We start from the raw sequence: 23,166 nt of genomic DNA, 5'->3' as shown, positions 1-23,166 counted from the left end.
ATAGTAGTGTATATATGTTACTCCCAAATTCCTAATTTTCCCTTTCCACTTTGGTAACCGTAAGTTTGTTTACTATTAGTCCGTTTATGTTTTGTAAATAAAATTCATTAGTATCATTTTTTTAGATTACACTTTTAAGTGATATCACATGATATTTGTCTTTCTCTGTCTGACTCTGTTGTTTTTGTTGGTTAGTCACTATATTGTGTGCGACTCTTGCAACCCCATGGACTGTAGCTCCTCTGTCTGTGGGATTTCCCAGGCAAAAATACTGAAGTGGGTTGCCATTTCCTTCTCCATGGGATCTTCCCACCCAGGGATTGAACCTGCATCTCCTGCTTGGCAGTTGGATTCTTTACCACTGAGCCACCTGGGAAGGCCCCCCCTCACTGATTTAGTATGATAATCTCTAAGCCCATCCATGTTGCTATAAATGGTATTATTTCATTTCTTTTTATGGCTGAGTAATATTCCATCGTATTTATGTACCACATCTTCTTTATCCACTCATCTGTCAGTGAACATTTAGGTTGCCTCCATGTCTTGGCTATTGTAAATAATGCTGCAGTGAACATTAGGTGCATATATTTTTTTGAATTATGGTTTTTTCTGGATATAGGCCCAGGAGTGGGATTATATAAGATCATATGGTAGTTCTGTTTTTAGGTTTTTAAGAATCTCCATACTGTTCTCCATAGTGACTTTACCAATTTACATTCCCACTAACAGTATAGGAGGGTTCCCTTTTCTCCACCCCTTCTCCAGCATTTATTATTTATAGACTTTTTGATGATGGCCATTCTGACTGGTGTGAAGTGATACCACATTATAGTTTTGATTTGCATTTCTCTAATAATTAGCAGTATCTAACATCTTTTCTTGTGCCTTTTGGCCATCTGTATGTTTTCTTTGGAGAAAGGTCTATTTAGATCTTTTGCCCATTTTTTCATTTGTTTGTTGGATACTGAGCTATATATATATTTTGGAGATTTGTCTCTTGTTGGTTGATTTTCTCCTTTCTGTGGGTAGTCTTTTCATTTTGTTTATAGTTTCCTTTGCTGTACAAAAGCCTCTTACATTTAACTAGGTCCCTTTCTTAGGTATTTTTGGTGGAAAGCACATAAAAGCTCTCTGTGGTTTTTTGATTTTTCATTCCATAGGAATCCATAGTGACCATTCAGCCTTCAGTCTGAGGATGAATCTCTAAATCAGTAATATTTTCTTTTTTTTTAAATTTTATTTTATTTTTAAACTTTACAATATTGTATTAGTTTTGCCAAATATCGAAATAAATCCACCACAGGTATACCCGTGTTCCCCATCCTGAACCCTCCTCCCTCCCCATACCCTCCCTCTGGGTCGTCCCAGTGCACCAGCCCCAAGTCTCCAGTATCGTGCATCGAACCTGGACTGGCGACTCGTTTCATACATGATATTATACATGTTTCAATGCCATTCTCCCAAATCTCCCCACCCTGTCCCTCTCCCACAGAGTCCATAAGACTGATCTATACATCAGTGTCTCTTTTGCTGTCTTGTACACAGGGTTATTGTTACCATCTTTCTAAATTCCATATATATGCGTTAGTATACTGTATTGGTGTTTTTCTTTCTGGCTTACTTCACTCTGTATAATAGGCTCCAGTTTCATCCACCTCATTAGAACTGATTCAAATGTATTCTTTTTAATGGCTGAGTAATACTCCATTGTGTATATGTACCACAGCTTTCTTATCTTGAATGAATGATTAATAGTAAAAAAAAAAAACGGGGGGGGGGGTAAGACCAAAATGGCAGTGTCTTTAAGACAGAATTTATATTGCTCTTTCATTTGCTAGTTTTAGTGTTCTTTTCCCTGAATGTGCAAGAAATTAAAACTGTGATTTGCGTAAATGTCTTTTTAGTACAGTTATTATATATAGATGGCATAAAAGATAATATAATAAGATAAGGACATCAAATTTAAACCATTTTATTCTAAAAATGTATTACTTAAGTTTTTCAGGAAAATAGACTTTGGAAGAAAAGGCATTTCCTTAAAAATTTTCCCTATCTTTGGGACTTCCCTGATGGTCCAGTGGTTAAGATTCTGTGTTTCCACTGCTAGGGTCACAGGTTTGATTACCTGGTCAGTGAACTGAGATCCCACATGCTACATGTGGTGTGGCCAAAAAATAAAATTCCGTGTCTTTGATTATCGGGACCTGTAATTGGTATTTAATGAAGATAAGGGTATACATGCATCTAAAGCTGTATTTCTCTTTTCACAGACAACAAATGAAGTTGTTTTGGCTGTGGGGTTCCATCCAACAGATGCAAATATCATAATAACATGTGGTAAATCACATATTTTTTTCTGGACCTGGAGTGGCAATTCACTAACAAAAAAACAAGGAGTTTTTGGGGTAAGGATCAGAATGTTACAACTTCATTATAGAACTTTAATTTTGAGTAAGGATAAAGTCATCATGCGAAAGGGGAAAACTGAAAATTCTCATTGTTTCATTGTAGAAATACGAAAAACCAAAATTTGTGCAGTGTTTAGCTTTCTTGGGAAATGGAGATGTTCTTGCTGGAGACTCAGGTGGAGTCATACTCATATGGAGCAAAACTACTGTAGAGCCCACACCTGGGAAAGGGCCTAAAGGTATAGTATCTCATGTGGGATCATCCTTTTTAGTTTGCAGTGTCACTGTTGCAGTCCCATCTGCTACCCAGACCAGGGGAGAGGGAGCTGTAAGGAGACCGTATGAGAGGCACTAACATACATTTCTTTTTCTATGGTTCTTCATAACAGCCTTTTTTAAAATCAAATTATCTACTCATTTATTAAGCATATATAGCCTACATTTGGCTACCTTTCCTTCCAGGAGATTAATACAAAATAATTAGAAAAGATGATACAAATACCATGTTAAAAACTATAGAGATTGAGAGAGAAGTCACCCCAGTCTTCAGTATTTTGTAAAGCCCCCACAGAAGAAATGGTATTTAAGCTAAACCATAGTGAATGTAGAACACTACAGAAGATAGGGAACCTTAATCCCAGTTACGGATCAGTGTACATTAAGGGAGGAAAATGGTTATGACTGTGACGCAGCCAGAATGGTGTGAATAACTTTGTCATGTGTTAACAGAAACAAGAAATAGCCAGCATGAAGGAATGACACTTCCAGGATAGTGTGAATGAATTTGTCATGTGTGAACAAACAAGAGATAGCCAGCATGAAGGAAATACTGTTTTAAAAAATAGCAGCGTTTTGCAGTTGCTCTTATCAATTTAAACTAATATATACTGAGCCCTTGAAAATTCAAATAGAGATTAAAGATATAGATTTTTTTGAGTTACCCACAATAATCCTTAAACCTGATTGAGTTCACCATGGAAGATAGAAGAGCTATGAGGCCAAGGATACTTTGTCCCACAGTTAGATGACCAGAAAAGAGCCTGCAAGGATTGCAGATTTTTTAAAAAGAAGTTAGTAAGATAGAACTTCTTATTTAGTGCTCCTGAACAAAGAAGAGGAGAACGTTCCCAGGAGTATCAGGAAGGAGGTCTATAGGAAGGTCAAGAAGAATAAGAACCAAGAAAAGACCATTAGAAGTTCACAATTTCAATAGAAAAATTAAGGCTGTAGAACAGCTGAGTGTAGAATAGCCAGTTTTTAAATGGAGACTTTTGAGAATCCCAATTGAAAATGGAATGAAAAGTAGAGTTACTCGAATCAATAGTCTTTTTAAGGTTGACTAAACCTGAAAGTAAAATGAGTATTGTGGTGGAAAAAAGATGAAAACTCTTAAGAGAGATGGGAATAACTGGATTGGACATCAGAAGAAAGATTATCCTTCAAAAAGAGTGATACTGTACATTTATTCTGAAACTGGAGCTTTGGAAAACTAGTATCTTACGTGGCTAAATGATAGAGGTCATGCAGAATTAACATTGCTCTCTGTTAAAAGCTTGAAGTTATTTTTAAATGGGTAATATAAGAATAGTATACATCATGTAATACAGTATACAGTAGTGTACATATACTACTGGAACTAGCAAACAGTAGTATACATCATGGAATCAGACTCCATCACTTCAGAATTCTACTTGTTGGAGTCGGGATCCAGCTGAAACCTTAGACCTGCCTGTGGATATTAGATTTATTAAAATACTAAAACTGAAGACCTGCAAAATTTAGCGGTATCATTTTCTAAATAGTCATTAAAATTGTCCTTATCCACTTAAAAAAGGATGGGCCCAAGGACCTTTTCCTTTCTTTTTTTTTTTTTAATTTTTGAAAATTTTTATTGAAGAATAGTTGATTTACAATGTTGTATTGGTTTCAGGCGGATTGCAAAGTAAATCAGTTATAGGTATACTTATATACACTCTTTTTTAGATTCTTTCCTTATAGAGGCCATTACAGAGTACTGAGTGGAGTTCCCTGTGCTATACAGTACGTGCTTTTTAGTTACCTGTTTTATATATAGTAGTATGTATGTGTTAGTCCCAGTCTCCCAATTTAATCCCTTCTCCTTCTTACCCCCTCAAATCAGTTCAGTTGCTCAGTCGTGTCCTACTCTTTGCGACCCCACAGACCACAGCACACCAAACCCTTCTGTTCATCACTAACTCTCGGAGTTTACCCAGACTCGTGTCTATTGAGTCGGTGATGCCATCCAACCATCTCATCCTATGTCATCCCCTTCTTCTCCTGCCCTCAATCTTTCCCAGCATCAGGGTCTTTTCAAATGAGTCAGCTCTTCGCATCAGGTGGCCAAAGTATTAGAGTTTGAGCTTCAACATCAGTCCTTCCAGTGAACATTCAGGACTGATTTCCTTTAGGATGGACTGGTTGGATCTCCTTGCAGTCCAGGGGACTCTCAAGAGTCTTCTCCAACACCACAGTTCAAAAGCATCAGTTCTTCGGCACTCAGCTTTCTTTATAGTCCGACTCACACCCATACGTGACTACTGGAAAAAACATAGCTTTGACTAGATGGACCTTTGTTGGTCAAGTAATGTCTCTGCTTTTTAATATGCTATCTAGGTTGGTCATAACTTTCCTTCCAAGGAATAAGTGTCTTTTAACTTCATGGCTGCAATCACCATCTGCAGTGATTTTGGAGCCCAAAAAAATAAAGTCTGGTGCTGTTTCCACTGTTTCCCATCTATTTCCCATGAAGTGATTCGTTTTCTGAATGTTGAGCTTTAAGCCAACTTTTTCACTCTCCTCCTTCACTTTCATCAAGTGACTCTTTAGTTCCTCTTCACTTTCTGCCATAACGGTGGTGTCATCTGCATATCTGAGGTTATTGAGATTTCTCCCAGCAATCTTGATTCCAGCTTGTGCTTCTTCCAGCCCCACGTTTCTCATGATGTACTCTGCATATAAGTTAAATAAGCAGGGTGACAATATACAGCCTTGACATACTCCTTTCCCAATTTGGAACCAGTCTGTTTGTTGTCCCACGTCCAGTTCTAACTGTTGCTTCCTGACCTGCATATAGGTTTCTCAAGAGGCAGGTCAGGTGATCTGGTGTTCCCATCTCTTTCAGAATTTTCCACAGTTGATTGTGATCCACACAGTCAAAGGCTTCAGCATAGTCAGTAAAGCAGAAATAGATGTGTTTCTGGAATTCTCTTGCTTTTTCGATGATCCAGTAGATATTAGCAATCTGAACTCTGGTTCCTCTGCCTTTTCTAAAACCAGCTTGAGCATCTGTAAGTTCACTATTCATATATTGCTAAAGCCTGGTTTGGAGAATTTTGAGCATTACTTTACTAGCGTGTGACATGAGTGCAATTGTGTGGTAGTTTGAGCATCCTTTGGCATTGCCTTTCTTTGGGATTGGAATGAAAACGGACCTTTTCCAGTCCTGTGGCCGCTGCTGAGTTTTCCAAATTTGCTGGCATGTTGAGAGCAGCACTTTCACAGCATCATCTTTCAGGATTTGAAATAGCTCTACTGGAATTCCATCACCTCCACTAGCTTTGTTCATAGTGATGTTTTCTAAGGCCCACTTGACTTCACATTCCAGGATGTCTGGCTCTAGGTCAGTGATCACACCATCGTGATTATCTGGGTTGTGGAAATCTTTTTTGTACAGTTCTGTGTATTCTTGCCACCTCTTCTTAGTATCTTCTGCTTCTGTTAGATCCATACCATTTCTGCCCTTTATTGAGCCCATCTTTGCATGAAATGTTCCCTTGGTATCTCTAATTTTCTTAAAGAGATCTCTAGTCTTTCCCATTCTGTTGTTTTCCTCTATTTGCAGTAATCAGTGAGGAAGGTGTTCTTATCACTCCTTGCTATTCTTACCCCTTAGCAGCCGTCAGTTTGTTTTCTGCATCCATAACTCTATTCTGTGTGTAGATAAGTTATTTTATACCTTTTTGTAGATTCCACATATAAGCGATGCAATATGATATTTGCCAAGTACCTTAACAGCTGTTGGATAACATAGTTATTTGTAATATAGAAAGATAGTCCCGATTACTACATTTGTGGTACATTTTCTCCCTTTCTCATCTCCTTTTCCCAACATAGCAGCAGACTACAGGATTCATTCTCCCCTGGACTGAGTCTGGAGGTATCTGTGAGAGCATTGTGCATGGCCATATGGTAAAATGGGAGCAGAAAGAAAAAAAGAATAAATTCATAGCTAGTCTCTTTCTTCTTTTTCTTTTTCTCACTACACCTCCTGTTCCCACCCCCAGTAGTGGGCCTTGGAATTCATTCAGCATTACCTCAAATTAATTTTCCTCAAAAATACAGATATATTTTATTCTCAAGTCTCATTTGTGCTCTAATATAAGGTCCACTTTGCCCTTTTCTGTGGTACATGAAGAAATCAGAGGAAAGGCATTGAAAATAGCCTTTTTTCACATACACACTAATATATATAAAATAGATAATCAACAACACCCTATTGTATAGCCCAGGGAACTCTATTCAGTATTCTGTAATAACCTTTACAGGAAAAGAATCTGTAAAAGAATGGATATTGTGTAACTGAATCACTTTGCTTTACACCTGAAACGAACACAACATTTTCTATCAACTATACTCCAAAATAAAAATTAAATTGAAAAAAATAGCATTTATTCAACCCTATTTATCCTTACTGTTTAAGGACAATAAAACTGAAACAGTATCCATAGAACCATATAGAATACTTCCTTCAAGGTAGAAGGTTATGAGAGAAAATTAGAGAACTTGTTCTAAAGTCAGTGGATTGGAAGTAGAGAGAGATTCTTTATTAGTAGCAGTAGGTCTATGGGGTCGCACAGAGTCAGGCACAACTGAAGCAACTTAGCAGCAGCAGCAGCAGCAGGAGAGAAAAAAAAAATAAGCCTGTCAGTTTCTGAGCTCCACAAACAAAAAGAAGAGGGAGAAAGAAAAAGGAGGTTATGCGGAACCAGCCTGAGGTTCCTGAGACATTTCCCCCGAGGATTTGTTTTTTTATATTTGTGACATTACTGTCTTCCACTTCACACCCCTTTTCCATGTGTGAAAGTGAAAGTTGCTCAGTCATGTCCAACTCTTTGCGACCCCATGGACATTCTCCAGACCAGAATACTGTGGTGGATAGCCGTTCCCTTCTCCAAGGGATCTTTCCAATCCAGGGATCAAACCCAGGTCTCCCGCATTGCAGGCGGATTCTTTACCAGCTGAGCCATAAGGGAAGCCCTTTCCATACATAAAAACCAACAATTGAAGACATCTATTAATTAGCTGAGAGCCTTCAGAGCTAGCAATTGAAATGAGTTCTCTCATTTCAGTTTGATGATCTTCCACCATCATCCTTAGTGCGAGCAAGTGACCATATGTGCAGTTGAGGCATCATGGCAGATAGACAGTAAATTCGTTCCAGTACTGGAACCTGGCGAGCGCTGTAGCCATTGCTACAAAGTAGATCACCAGTTATTATGAAAGGAGATAACTCAAGAACAGTCAGATGGAAAAGGTGATTAGGACAAGGCCTGGGGAAAGGACCTGTCCAGAACCTCCATGCCCTCTCCGGAAATAACACTCTCTCCAAGTCTCCATGTGTTCACTGACCCAGAAGCTCTGGATTGAGGATCCTTAAGAAAAAAGAGAGAAGAGTAGTAGTATCAGTAATCCTCCCCACTCTCTTTTCTTTTTCTTCCTACTCTCTTCTCTTTCCTAGGCATATATTTTCAGTATCGGGAATGTCAGGAGCAGTATTATATTATCAAAATATTATCAAAACCATGACTTAAATTGTTGACATACATTACCCTACCTCTCTGAGTAGTTTGGATATAAATGCACCCTTCATTGGCCTTAGTGTGCAGGGGCTGGTAAAGGTTCCAAATTGTTTCTATTTTCATTTTTGTCTGAAAAACTGGTGCCTTACCCTTTGTGCAGAGAAAATCTGCGTAGGCATAAACAGAAAACAGAAAATCTAATCTTGTAAGCTGCTGGGCACATGAAATTTGCTATGTGACTGACCCTATTATGGGCGAACTTGCTGAGAATTTGGTTTCTTCCTTTATATATGGAGTTTTCCATTATGTAAGTAAGGCTGGAAAGGATTTGGTGAGTTTAGTAAAATAAATGTGTAAGAGTGGATTGGAACAGACGTTCATAGTTTCCATTTCTAAATTCTTGCCCCAAATTTTAATAGATTGATCCAGTTTACATATTCCCTGATATTTCTGTACCCATGGCAGTCTTTATCAACCAAAATTTCAATATACTGTCATAATTGCATCTAATAAAGGGACATTTGGGAATTGCAGAAGTATAATTTCACAGCTAATTCTTTTATTTTAGTGAATAGGAGACAAACAAAAACTGTGTTTTATGCCTCATAAGGAGCTCTCTTGCTTCCAAACCACTTTTTCCTTATCTTAAATGTAAATTAAGGGGAATCTTCAAAGTAATTAGTATTTTCTGTTTCCTGTTTTTCCAGTTTTATAATATTTTCATATATAACCTTGTCTAGCTTAATATATATAGTTTTTAATATGTAACCTTGTCTATAATGACTTGATACTTGTATGTACTGCAGAATGATTACCGAAATAAGTTTACATGCATCACCTCACAGTTACAATTTTTTTTTCTTGGGATGAGAACTTCTAAGATCTGCTCCCTTCAGTTCAGTTCAGTCACTCAGTCGTGTCCGACTCTTTGCCACCCCATGAATTGCAGCACGCCAGGCCTCCCTGTTCAACACCAACTCCGGGAGTTCACTCAAACTCACGTCCATAGAGTCAGTGATGCCATCTAGCCATCTCATCCTCTGTTGTCCCCTTCTCCTCCTGCCCCCAATCCCTCCCAGCATCAGAGTCTTTTCCAATGAGTCAGCTCTTCGCATGAGGTGGCCAAAGTACTGGAGTTTCAGCTTTAGCATCATTCCTTCCAAAGAACACCCCGGACTGATCTCCTTCAAAATGGACTGGTTGGATCTCCTTGCAGTCCAAGGGACTCTTAAGAGTCTCCTCCAACACCACAGTTCAAAAGCATCAATTCTTCGGTGCTCGGCTTTCTTCACAGTCCAACTTTCACTTCCATACATGACCACAGGAAAAACCATAGCCTTGACTAGATGGACCTTTGTTGGCAAAGTAATGTCTCTGCTTTTGCATATGCTATCTAGGTTGGTCAGAACTTTCCTTCCAAGGAGTGCTCCCTTAGCAACTTTCAAATATACATTATAGTATATAGTCCCCATGCTCTGCATTAAATTTCACAGTTGATACCTTTTGACTGCCTTCACACATTTCTTCTACCCCCACCCCCACCTCTGACCACCACCAGTCTGTTCTCTTTCCGTGAATTCTTTTTTTTCTTAGATTCTACATGTAAGTGAGATCTCATAGTATTTGTCTTTCTCTGACTCCTTACACTTAGCTTAATGTCCTCAAGATCCATTCATGTTGCATATGGCAGGATTTCTATCTTTTTAATCCATTGTGTGTACACCACGTCTTCTGTATCCATTCATCCATCTGTGGACACTTACGTTATTTCAGTATTTTCTGTTTCTTACGTGGGTACAAGGTATTTGTTGTTTCCTATATATATGAAATAGTTCAGAGTTTTTCTTTTACGAAAAAATTTCAAGATTCTTTAAGTTGAGGGGGAGGTTGAAAGTATCTGTACCCCCCTTAAAATGTTCATTATTCTTAAATCTTTACCAAGTTCCTTAAAGGAACTTAGAAACACCATTTCACCAAATATCAACATGTGTACATTTGCACGTTGCTGAGAATATAACGGGATTCCCAGGTGGGTCAGTGGTAAAGAGTCCGCCTGCCAGTGCAGATGTGGGTTCAGTCCCTGGGTTGAGAAGATCCCCTCAAGAAATAGATCAGATCAGTCGCTCAGTCATGTCCGACTCTTTGCTACCCCATGAATCGCAGCACGCCAGGCCTCCGTGTCCATCACCAACTCCCAGAGTTCACTCAGACTCACTTCCCATCGAGTCAGTGATGCCATCCAGCCATCTCATCCTCTGTCGTCCCCTTCTCCTCTTGCCCCCAGTCCCTCCCAGCATCAGAGTCTTTTCCAGTGAGTCAATTCTTCGCATGAGGTGGCCAAAGTACTGGAGTTTCAGCTTTAGCATCATTCCTTCCAGAGAACACCCAGGGCTGATCTCTTTCAGAATGGACTGGTTGGATCTCCTTGCAGTCCAAGGGACTCTCAAGAGTGTTCTCCAATACCACAGTTTAAAAGCATCAGTTCTTTGGCACTCAGCCTTCTTCACAGTCCAACTCTCACATCCATACATGACCACAGGAAAAACCTTAGCCTTGACTAGACGGACCTTTGTTGGCAAAGTAATGTCTCTGCTATGACCTTCTCCAGTTGAGTTCTCCTATGAATTCTCCAACCCAACTCCAGTATTCTTGCCTGGGAAATCCCATGGACCAGAGGAGGCTGGCGATCTACAGTCCATGGGATCACAAAGAGTCGGACATGACTTAGTACACACACAAGAATATAACATAAATTTCAAAGTCTCCCTGACATTTGATTCTGTACTTAAACAGGCACAGAAAGCCCTCCAAACAGTCTTTATTTGGCAGTCTAGATAAACTTGCTTTTTATGGAAACCTTGTTTCTGTTAGAGTTGAGAATAAAGGGGGGATTTGCAGTTAAGCTTGGATAGACTTGGCCATGATTATGCCTGGAGGTACAGTAGGTTTTTAAATACAAGGATAATTATTTTTCTTGGCAGGTATTTCAAACATTATTTGGCTTAAATTAGAATGTCAGAAATATAGGCCCATGAGAAGGAAATCTTAGACTATAAATTACTTTGTAGGTAAATACTATCTAAAGTAGAGTATTTTTATTCTTGATGAAGCATTTGTTCTTCAGTTTCTCCATTTTCTATGATTCTGTCTTTCTAGGAAGATCTTAAGTGTTTAACAAGGTATTTGTAATGTTTAGAAGTAGGGAAGACTGAATTAAAAATAGAAAAGCTGTATTTCACTTCCCTGCTTTCTGATGGAGAGTTGTAAAACACACCCCTGCATTTTATAATTTCTTACATGGTACTCTCAGACTACTTTTGTTAATTTGACCATGTGTGAGAAAAATAAGCTCGCGCTCCCTCTCACCCCTCACCCCCAACTTTTAACTGCCCAAATAAAGCCAGCAATACTCTCAGAAAGTTCACATCTCTCAGATGTTCTTTCTTTCTTGATCACATCAGGGCCATGATAGATAATTGGCTGGATATCCTACTGGACACAGTTGTGTTGTTCAGTGTTTAAAGTATTTTTAGGTGATGAATGTTGATGTGAGCCGAGGCAGTTGACCTGAATAGCAAGTTTGTTGGAGCTCTGCTCCCAGCTCTGCTGAATCAGGAAAGGTCTACTCCAAAGCTTGCAGGCCCTTTCCTTTCCCCTTGCCAGAGATACCTATCTGTTAAGTTATTTATGCCACTAGCTGCCTCACACTGAGAAATACTGAGAGTCAACTATAGCATAATTTTTTTTAAGATACCAAAGCCCTACACATTTTAGTTAATATTAACAATATAATGACAGCTCAAATGGTAAATGAGCAATCTCAGTTAACATCTTCTCTGAGATGATACTTCACATACCATAAAATTTTATCATTTTAAAATGTACAATTCAGTGATGTTTAATATATTCAGAGTTGTGTAATTATCACCGCTGTCTAACTTCAAAATATTTTTATCACCTCAAAATGAAACACTGTGCCCGTTAGCAGTCCCTTCCCATTCCTCTCTCTCCTCAGTCACTAGCAACCGCTTGCCTTCTTTGGATTTGCCTGTCGGACAGTTCATGTAAATGGAATCATAAAATATGTTGTCTTTTGTGAACAGCTTCTTTGAGTTGCATCTTAATGTTTTTAGGTTCATCCATGTTATTTCATGTATTAGTACCTTATTCCTTTTTGTCACTGAATAATACCACATTTTGTTTTTCCGTTTGTCAGCTGATGAGCAATTTTATTAGAAAATGAACAGTTTTTTTCCAGTTTGTTGAGGTATAATTGACACATAACTTTGTATAAGGTATACAATAAGTTGATTTGCTATATGTTTATCTTGCAAAATGATTGCCACAATAAGTTAACATCCATCACTTCACATAGTTAGAGATTTTTCTCTTGTGCTGAGAACTTTTAAGATGTACTGTCTTAGCATCTTCAAATATATGATACTCTATTGTTAACTGTAGTCACCATATTATACATTAAATTCTCAGAGCTTATAGCTGGAACTTTGTACCTTTAACCACCTTCATCCATTTCCCCCACTGAATAGTTTTTAAATTTAATTTTTTTTCCCCCCCAAGGGGAATCTAAGGTGTATTTTATTGACTGACTGGTCATGTTTAAACCAGGCTCTACCTGGTCATTATGAACCTAGTAATTAGTCTGCAAGATACCATCTTCCAAAAAGCTTTTACTGTGTTTTTTTTTTCTTTTAAACAGAGTATTTAAAATAAATTTTGTTTTGCACATTGCATACAAGCTGCCCCTGCTTTCTATTTATTCATTTATTTTAAATTTTTTTAATTGGAGGATACTTGCTTTACAATGTTGTGTTGGCTTCTGCCGTACAACATCATGAATCAGCAATAAGTATACATTTATCTCTTCCCTCTTGAGCCTCCCTCCCAGCCCATGCCCCTTCTTACCCGCTAGGTTATCACAGAGCAGCAGGCTGAGCTCCCTTATCTCTGGGAAGAGCTTCTCTGAGTAAGGCATCATGAATACCAAGGAAAAGGGCTTGAGTACCAAACTCTGTTATCTTCACTCTTAAGAAAGAGGCTTTGATTATATTTTTATGCCTGCCTTGTTCCTTCCTGGGTACTTGTGAAAGTGCTGAGAGCATACCAGAAACCTGGGTCATCGTTCAGCTTTCACACTGGTATAGCTGTCAGTTTTTAAAATACTTCTCTGCTTGGTCAAAAGCCACTGCTCCAAGCTACCAGTGCCTCTTCTGCCCCACACCTTCCCTAGTATCTCAGCAAATAAAAGGGGTTATCCTTGGCAGAGCAGAAGGCCTGTGGGTCAGCAGTGGTTAAATGTTAAACATTATGCCTGTTGCCCCAGGAGGAAGTGAAGGCTCTTTTGCAAACTTAAAGGAACACTGAATATAAGAGACTTGAGTTCCTGTCACAGCTTTGTCACTAGCTAACCATGTGGTATTGGTTAAGCCAGTTCTATACCTATGTGCTTAGTTATAAAATTAGAGGAGTAATATCTACCTTAACTGTTGAATGAGATGATTGTAAGAGATAGTAAAGTTCTGAGGCTAATATATCCCCTCTTGTCTGTGGAATTGTCACTACTTTAGCCTACCTTTTTGTAAGAATATATTTTGAATTATTTTCAGAGTAACTAAATATTGGCATGAATGCCAAATATTGTATTAAGCTTTGATATCTGCCTTGCAGAAAAATTGGCTGGAAATAGATTTTTGATCGTTGAGTCATGAGAACTTTTGATTATTTACTCTGTAGTTCTGCTAAAGTTTTTTCCCAAAAAGACACTAAAATCTGATGGAAAATGTTATGACTAGTGTTTCTGTTTTACCCCTCATTATGTTAGGTGTTTATCAGATCAGCAAACAAATCAAAGCTCATGATGGCAGTGTGTTCACACTTTGTCAGATGAGAAATGGGATGTTATTAACTGGAGGTGGGAAAGACAGAAAAATAATTCTGTGGGATCATGATCTGAATCCTGAAAGAGAAATAGAGGTAAGGATGAAAATAGAACATAAACATTTTAAAATGTTAAACCCTCTATAAACTCATGTCTTTTGTCCCACATTAAGATAACTTACACTTTTCTGGAAAATTTGGAATACATTCTTGTCATTTCATTCCCTTGAAATAAACCAGGAAAAAAAGGACTATTCACTAAGCCAAATAATTTGAAAGAATAAGAAAAATGGGCAGAATAGTTAACTTGCTTACTTATTTCTGACATTATTTTTTAGTGACCCCAAAATAACCACATAACCATATAAACTTAAAATTTGCCAGACATTTATCAAATATTATATTCTACTCCATGGTATACAAGATGACCAGCTTAATTTTAAAACTCAAAAATAATCTTTTAAATGATGGGCTTAATAATAATTGCTGATTATATCTCTGTATATGTCAGCTTCATGGTATAAATGAAGTATATGCATAAAACCTAACAGGTTTTATGTGTTCAGTGAAAGTTGAATTGAGATCTCAAGAAATGAAATGGTTTAGAATAGTGTTTTAGATCACTGATTGTCAGAGCAAAGGCAAATCTCACAGTTCAATAATGCTTCTATTTGTTGGTAACTTTAACTTTGAATTTACTCTCAGCTTTTTCCACTTATAACATGCTTTGCAGACAAAATCTCTTAAAAAGAGAATTCTGACGTACTGCTCTTGGATTTTATTTCCAAGAAGATATATCCCCATATTATAGATAAAGAAATTTGTCTCAGCCTAAATGGCTTACCCAAAATAATATAACCAATAAGTAACAAAATCAAGCCACAGTCTTCATGTAGTCTCTCAGAACTTATTCCTTTATCCCTTACTCATAATCCTTAACTCTTGAAATCATATAAAATGTGAATTTAAAATTGAAGCAAAGAATGTTGATAATCCATTATAACTTCTGTGTATAAAATATAAATGTCTGAATAAATAATTTATTAACATAAAATTACCTTGTACTTTCAAATTTGAAATTCTGTCATTTATTACCACATAATTGTGTACAGCTATAACTTCAGTCTTCAGGTTGATTAATGCATTGAATTATGTGTATGCTGACTTTATAAATTATTTTTTAGGTTCCTGATCAGTATGGAACAATCAGAGCTGTAGCAGAAGGAAAGGCAGATCAATTTTTGGTCGGCACATCACGAAACTTTATTTTACGAGGAACATTTAATGATGGCTTCCAAATAGAAGTACAGGTAAGCTGTCTGATTTTAACCATTAACTGAATATTTTGATGATACCCTTTATTTCTTATAACAATGGGTATGTTTCTTTTTCAGGGTCATACAGATGAGCTTTGGGGTCTTGCCACACATCCCTTCAAAGACTTGCTCTTGACTTGTGCTCAGGACAGACAGGTGTGCATGTGGAACTCAGTAGAACACAGACTGGAATGGACCAGGCTTCTAGATGTGAGTAAAGCAAAATGTGATTATAATTTTCCCACAGAAACTCCCCAAACTGGCAGTTGGTAGCAGCAAAGCAAAAAGGACTCAGTATTGGTTAAAACCAAGTTTATTGCTATAGTTCAGTAAAGAGGAAGGGATAAGGGGGAGAGTGTTTAGTTACAAAGTACATCATGAACCCACTCCAAAGAAGCAAGTTAACAGGATAGAAGCTCAACTTTTCTGTCAGGTTCAGTAGTAAAAATCAAGAATATTTCACATCTTTATGGAGCGTTAATTGTTACAGAAATGTTTGGGCCGCTGGTGGTGGGGCAGTTGGGTTCAGTAAGTACTGCTCACTAACGGATCTACTGTCTTCTTTTTGAGTTGGTCTCTTACTGTATTTTCTCCCTCCCCCACCCAGATATTCACCTTTTCTAGCCTAAAAGGTGTATACACGTTCTTTGCAGACTCTAAAGAACTGTACAAATGTTTGTTGTTACCTTATTATTGTTCCACTGCCTAGCTGCAAGCTGGTGGTCCTTTCCCCTTACCACTCTGCCAGCATGTCCCCTTCCTGCTCTGAAATTCTTTTTCCTCTTATGTCCATGTGGTATTCCCATTGGCTGTAGTAAAGTTGATTGAGATTCCATGTTTATGTGAAACAAGTTATTTTCAAATGTTTTGCCACTCTTCCCGTAGATCCAGGGAGACTTTCTCATGTACTCCCCAACAGCTGTCTGTCTCTCTTCTAGGAACCAGGACACTGTGCAGATTTTCATCCAAGTGGCACAGTGGTGGCCATAGGAACGCACTCAGGCAGGTAGGGTCTTTAAGGGAAATGTGAGCTGAGTAACCTTAAGTGGTGGGATGTTTAACCATTATTCAGGAATGTTCTCTATCTGATCTGGAGAATTGATCTTTTAAGTGGCACAGTTTTATACTTTTTGCTCTTTTCTGTTATGTATACTCATTTAATCACTCAGTAATTTTTTGTTAAGGACCTACCATTTGTTAGACCCAATTGTGAGGGTTCAGGCTACATCACAGTACAAAGCAAAAATCCCTGCCCCCATGGAGTTCACACTTTAATGTGTGTCAGGGGTGGCGGCAGAATAAAAAAAGAAGCCTTAACTGATTACGTTAGTTATTAACTAATTAAGTTAGAAAAATGAAGAGCTATGATGGGGGAGGGTTGAACATAGTAAGAGGGATCTGGAAGGGTACAGTTACAAAATGATATCCTGATAGGGAGGTCAGGATAGGCTTCACTAAGGAAGGAGGCAGTTCAGCAAACTTGACCCTCTCTTGTGACATTTTCTGTGGTATCAGAAAACTTCTGTCCTCGTTATCTTTAAAAAGGGAAGGAAATCGAATCTGAAATAACCCAGTTGAGCTTTTGTTTGAGCTATAGCTTTTTCCCTTCTTGAATGCTGCACAGGTAAATAATAAAGGTATGTTTCTTGAAATTGTTATTAATTACTTATCTTTGCAGACCTTATATAGTACCTTTCCAAGACCATTAAGTAATATATATTTATTATCTATATTTTTTAATTGTCCTTTTTATTGCCTCTGCTAGTGAGTAGCCCTCATCACAAATAGCTTATTTTTTAAAGAGGCAGAGGAAAAATATAAAGTCAGTTTTCAAAAGTTAAACCCATTAAAAATGTGGCATGCTGATTTCTAATAAGGTGAAAGTATTGTGAACACACATAAATATTTTTATGACTGTAACAAATATTTCAAATCATCCAGTTTATTCCAGTACAGTCACTCAGTAGTGTCCAACTCTTTGTGTCCCCATGGACTGCAGCACGCCAGGCTTCCCTGTCCATCACCAACTCTCAGAGCTTATTCAAACTCACATCCATCGAGTCAGTGATGCCATCCAACCATCTCATCCTCTGTCGTCCCCTTTTCCTCCCGCCTTCAATCTTTGCCAGCATCAGGGTCTTTTCTAATGAGTCAGTTCTTCCTATCAGGTGGCCAAAGTATTGGAGCATCAGCTTCAGCATCAGTCCTTCCAGTGAATATTCAGGACTGATTTCCTTTAGGATGGACTGGTTGGATCTCCTTGCAGTCCAAGAGATGGACTCTTAAGAGTCTTCTCCAACACCACAGTTCAAAAGTATCAATTCTTCGGCACTCAGCTTTCTTTATAGTCCAACTCTCACATCCATACATGACTACTGGAAAAACCATAGCTTTGACTAGATGGTTTATTTAATTCCACTTTACTTAATTCTAACTAAATTTAGCCATTTAGAGTTTTTTTTTTTTTTTTAATCAAGTTTTCCCCTTTGGCTGTTAGATACAAACCTAATACCTCTGGAAAATCAAAACATTTTCAAAATCCTCATTTATAGTGCTCAGAATCATGGAAGAACAGGTCTTTAAGGTAAAGATAAACTTTGAAATGTGGGTATGTAATTAGAGATGTTATTTGAATGGTTCTGAAATAGTGGAGTTTTAGAATTAGGCTGCTTGGGAGCGTAATTGGTGATAACTTGGAAATATAGATGGCTTTCCTATCTCAGATTTCCTCAAAATACATGTCAGTAATAGATTGTTGCTTGGACTAAACAGGCATATGGCAGGCCACTTTGTAGAATCTGAAGGAAATTTATTTTCTATTTTACAAAAAATGTATGTCTTGAGCATATAAGAATCTCCTAAACTATAGTGGTGAACTGGTTTTCAGGAAACCACAAAAGAGTTTACTTCAGATTTATTTTGGGGGCAGCTGAACAGATATTACAAATGCTAATATCAATGAAACAGTAGGAATAAGAGCTACCATTTTTTCACAGTCTGATGACACACCTTGTACTAAATTATTTTCATATTTGACTTTAAATTTTAACAAGAATGCAGCAAATGTTCATTACTATCTCCTTTGCACAAACAGGAAACCCAAGACCCAAGTCACATGAGTCACTTGTGCTTGAGCTGGGATTTAACTCAGGTTCTATATGATTCAAGTTCTATATGGTTTTAAAGCTTGTCTCTTTCCAGGACTCCACCAGTACTCTTTTGAGATGTGTTTATAGTGTTTGTAGTATTACTTAGAAATGTTACAAAGAAAGTTTATCTTTGAAGGTTGAATCACTGTCTGACATAGTGTTTTAAAAGCATTTACTGTGTATAATAAGGAGTTCAACACTGAGTGAAGTAGTGCTAGAAGGACTTGAATCATTAAGACTCAACCCCTTATTGGATGCATGTACATACAGAGCCCCAGGTTTTCATGACAAGCAGATCTGATGAAACTTACTGAAGTTACTTGCTAACATTTAGTATAACTGTGAAGTCATCATTAACAAATTTAAAAGGAAAAGTTACTTAATGTAAGTGACTTAGCTAAGCCAGTTGTTTCGTCTTGGAATTGTGAGTAGGAAAAACCTTATGAATGAGAGTGATATAACTCAAAAGTGCTGTCAGTTAATTCTTTCTAGTGTAGAGTTGGGGATTATTTAAAATCTAGGGGAGATTTTATACTGTAGTTATCAGTATTCATTTTCCTGCCTTTGATTCTTAGAGAACTTTTCTTATTTATTATTATTTTTTTTGCATGGGTCTGTGAACACCTGGCTCTATTGTCTAAAACAATATTCCACGATGTAACCATTCAGATTATTATCACTGACCCTAAGCCTGCAAAAAATCACACTGAGGGCAAGAATTTTTTTTTTTTAATACAGCACGTTATCCAAATTGTTCATGATCCAGAAAAGGTGACTAGCAACATGTTTAAAGATGTGTTCATGTCTGTATCTAGAAATCTACTTGTAATCAAGAAGTAACCACAAGTATGAATAAATTATCACAATGATAAATTTATCATTTTAAAAGATTATATTATGAATACAGTTTCTAAGGGAAAAAATGAAATGCATGGCCCTACATGGACATACTGCTTCCATAACATTGCTATTCCTTATATGTTAATAGTAAAGAGTCTTTTTAACAGCTTTATTGAGATATCATTCATATACCTTAAAATTCACCCTTTTAAAGTATACAGTGCAGTAGTTTTCAAGAAGTTCACAGCATTGTGGAACTTTCATCACAAGCTACTTGCAGAACATTTTCATTAACCCTGAAAGAATGTACACGATAGCAGTCATTCCTCATTATCCCCACCCACTTCCAGCCCTGAGTAACTGGTCTACCTTCTATTTCTATAGGTTTGCCTCTTCTAGACATTTCATATAAATACAATCATATAATTGTGATTTGTGACTAGTTTCTTTCACGTAACATGTTTTGAAGGTTCATGCATGTTGTACAGCATGTATCAGCATTTCATTCCCTTTTGTCACCAAACATCCCATTGTATGGCTGTACCTCAAATAACCATCTGCATTAATATTTCCATTTTATGACTGCTGTGAGTAGTGCTGCCGTAAGCAGTCATACACAAGCTTTCGTGTGGACAAATGTTTTCTCCTCTTGGGTATACACCAAGGAGTAGAGTGAACCATGTTTAAAGCATTTTAAGGAGCTTCCAAATTGTTTTCCACAACAGCTATACCATTTTACAATTCTGCCAATAAAATATAAGGGTTCCAATTTCTCTACATCCTTGCCAACAGTTGTCATTGCCTGTGTGTTGATTATAGCTGTCCTAATGGCTGTGAAGTGCTTTTTCATTGTTTTAATTTGTGTTTCTCTGATGGCTAATGACGTTGAGTATCTTTTTCATGTGTTTATTAGTTATTTATGTATAGACTCTTTAGAGATATGTTTGTTCATGTCCTGTGCCTATCTTTGAATTGATTTGTCTTTTTATTGTTAGTTGTAAGGGCTATAAATTTATATATTCTGGATATAGTACCTCATCAGATGTATGACTTGCAAGTATTTTCTGTCATTCCAGTGCTGTCTTTTCACTTTCTTTCTTTCTTTTTCTAATATTTATTTGCCTGTGTTGGGTCTTAGTTGTGGCACCCAGGACCTTTCATTACAGCGAGTGGTCTCCCTAGTTGTTGGCATGGTGTGCAGGCTGAGTTGCCCCACAGCATGTGAGATCTTAGTTCCCCAACCAGGGCTCAAAAACAGGTCCCCTGCATTGCAAGGCGGAGTCTTAACCACTGGACTTCTAGCGGAAGTCCCTCTTTTAACTTTCCTAATGGTAAAGTTTATTGCATTAAAGTTTAAAATTTTCATATTGTCCCATTTATCTGTTCTTTCTCTTGGTCTTAAACACTTACTACAACTTTTTCTTCCAAGAATTTTATAGTTTTAGCTCTTACCTTGAGATCTTGATTTATTCTGAGTTAATCTTTGTGTAGATATCCAGCCTCATTCTCTGCATGTGGATCCAGTGTTGCGGCACTGTTTTGTTTTGTTTTGTTTAGCACTGTTTCTTGAAAAGACTTTTCTTCCTGCAATAAAGACTTGAAACCCTTGTTGAAAATCAGTTGACCATAACTGGGTTTCAGTCTGGATTCTCACTTATATTTCATTGATCTCTATGTTCATATTATGCAATACTGGTCTTGATTATTATAGCTTTGCATTATGTTTTGAATTGAGAAATGTGAGTCCTCCAACTTTGTTCTTTTTCAGGGTGGTTTTAGCTATTGAGGATTCCTTGAATTCTATGCGAATTTTAAGATCAGCTTGTCAGTTTCTGCAAAGAAGCCTTGATAAGGATTGTTTTCTTCTTTATAGATCAATTTGAATATGTCACTATTTTAACAATATTAAGGCTTCCAATTTATGAACAGGTGTTTTTCCATTTATTTAGGTCTTCAGTTTTCTTCAAAGATGTTTTTAGGGTACAAATTTGTACATTTGTTAAATTGTACCAAAGTGTTTCATTTTCTTGATGCCATTTTTAATGAAATTGTTTTCTCAATTTCATTTTTAAAATATTCATTGCTGGTATATATAAATACAACTGCTTTTTGCATATTGATCTTGTATTACTTGAATAAACAAGCAGTAATACTTGAAGATCAACAGAGAAATTACTGTGAACCTGAGTGGTCAGAGAGCACCTCCCAAAGGAGGTGGAGCTGGTCCTGCCTTGTAGGAGTTCTGAGATCTTAAGAAGGCAGTGAAGAGTTAGGAGCTCATATCAGGCAGGGGAAGTGGATTGAGCCAACACAAGAAACTATGAGCTAACTGAAATAGAACATTCCTTAAGGCCTCTTGATAGCTAAACAGTGGAATCCAAACTTCTTAGCCTGGCCTTTAAAGCCCATTAAAAATCTTTCCTTCACCATTCCAGCCAGAGTGGTTAAGTTGTTATCCTTCAGATACACCTCAACCCTTTCTGTCCTTTCTTACCTATATTCCTCTCCACCTGATTCTTACCACATTTGATACGATGAAATCCTAAACTACCCCCACATCCTCAGTGATTACTCCCTGCTCTGAAACTTCATGATCCTTCATGATCATAAAAGCAGTTGGAAAAAAGTTACAAACCTGCCACGCAGAGGATACACTTTATATGATGATGAATAATTTTTAATGCATTTTATGAACAGATATAGATTCATTTAGAGACTTTAACATGTGATACTTTCCAGCTTTGAAATCTTATGATTCTCCTTTTGCCACTAAAGAAATCAATGTATGGTGTTTGTTTTTTTTTTTAAGTCATCAAATTATGGTGGTAGTGTGTGTGGTTATTTGACTCACACTCAGATTAGTTTAAATATATGGCCAAAGATTTCCCACCTCTGATGCTGAGCAGTTCCATTTAGAAAGATCCTTTAGGCCACATAGAGCCCCATAATGATTCTTTGAAGCAGAAGCTTGGTTCCAGTGTATATACTGTAGATTAGAATGAGAGTCCAATTCAGCACAGTGAAAACTTAAATTATTTATTTGTAGAAAATTTCCTTTACTTCTCCATACTCTGGTTAAGGATAGAGGTCCTGAGCTAGAAAGTCTTTTCTAAAGGTAGAATGTAAATTCATGCACTGAAAAGGGTGGGAGCCTTAAAATTACTGCTGTATAGTTTTCACAACAAAGTTATTTTAATTATTACAGAAAATTACTCGCCACAAGTGAAAGAATTAATCTCTGATAGCTTCCCACATAGCTCAGCTGGTAAAGAATCTGCCTGCAGTGCAGAAGATCCCAGTTTGATTACTGGGTCTGGAAGTTCCCCTGGAGAAAGGCATAGCAACCCACTCTAGTATTCTTGCCTGGAGAATACTCATGGACTGAGGAGCCTGACAGGCTACAGTCCAGGGGGTTGCAAAGAGTCAGATATAACTGAGCGACTAGGCGCACACGTGTACAATTCAAGAAATAGAAAAAGTAAGCAGAGGGCTTTCTGGGTGTTTTTTTTTTTAGTTGTTGTTTGTTTCTTTTTTGAGAGCTACTATCTCTCACCAGTAAATAACTCAGTTTTAGGTTCTACATATTGTATACCAACAGACATTCTGGAGGTTTTTTTTATTGCCTTTTTTTTTTTTCTATGTGGGATCATAGTTCCCTGACCAGGAATCAGACCCATTCCCCCCGTGCAGTGGAAGTAGAGTCCTAACCGCTGGACCACCAGGAAATTCCCTTTTTTGT

The 23,166-nt window shown here is 37.5% G+C and overlaps 1 protein-coding gene across 4 annotated transcripts in view; it reads left to right on the top strand.

Moving 5' to 3' along the window:
• The window catches only part of EML4 (echinoderm microtubule associated protein like 4), a 155,463-nt gene that overhangs the window by 114,624 nt on the left and 17,673 nt on the right, over positions 1–23,166 (top strand). For all 4 annotated transcript variants that reach the window (XM_010842316.1, XM_010842314.1, XM_010842317.1 and 1 more), the window contains 6 exons: positions 2,271–2,405; positions 2,512–2,647; positions 14,067–14,218; positions 15,307–15,432; positions 15,517–15,648; positions 16,377–16,444. In XM_010842316.1, coding sequence (XP_010840618.1) covers positions 2,271–2,405; positions 2,512–2,647; positions 14,067–14,218; positions 15,307–15,432; positions 15,517–15,648; positions 16,377–16,444 — 749 coding nt within the window. The remainder of the gene's footprint in view (positions 1–2,270; positions 2,406–2,511; positions 2,648–14,066; positions 14,219–15,306; positions 15,433–15,516; positions 15,649–16,376; positions 16,445–23,166) is intronic.

The sequence above is a fragment of the Bison bison genome, unplaced genomic scaffold (assembly GCF_000754665.1).
Source record: "Bison bison bison isolate TAMUID 2011002044 unplaced genomic scaffold, Bison_UMD1.0 scf7180017864177, whole genome shotgun sequence".
Lineage (NCBI taxonomy): Eukaryota > Metazoa > Chordata > Mammalia > Artiodactyla > Bovidae > Bison > Bison bison.
This window is presented reverse-complemented; position numbering and strand designations above follow the sequence as displayed.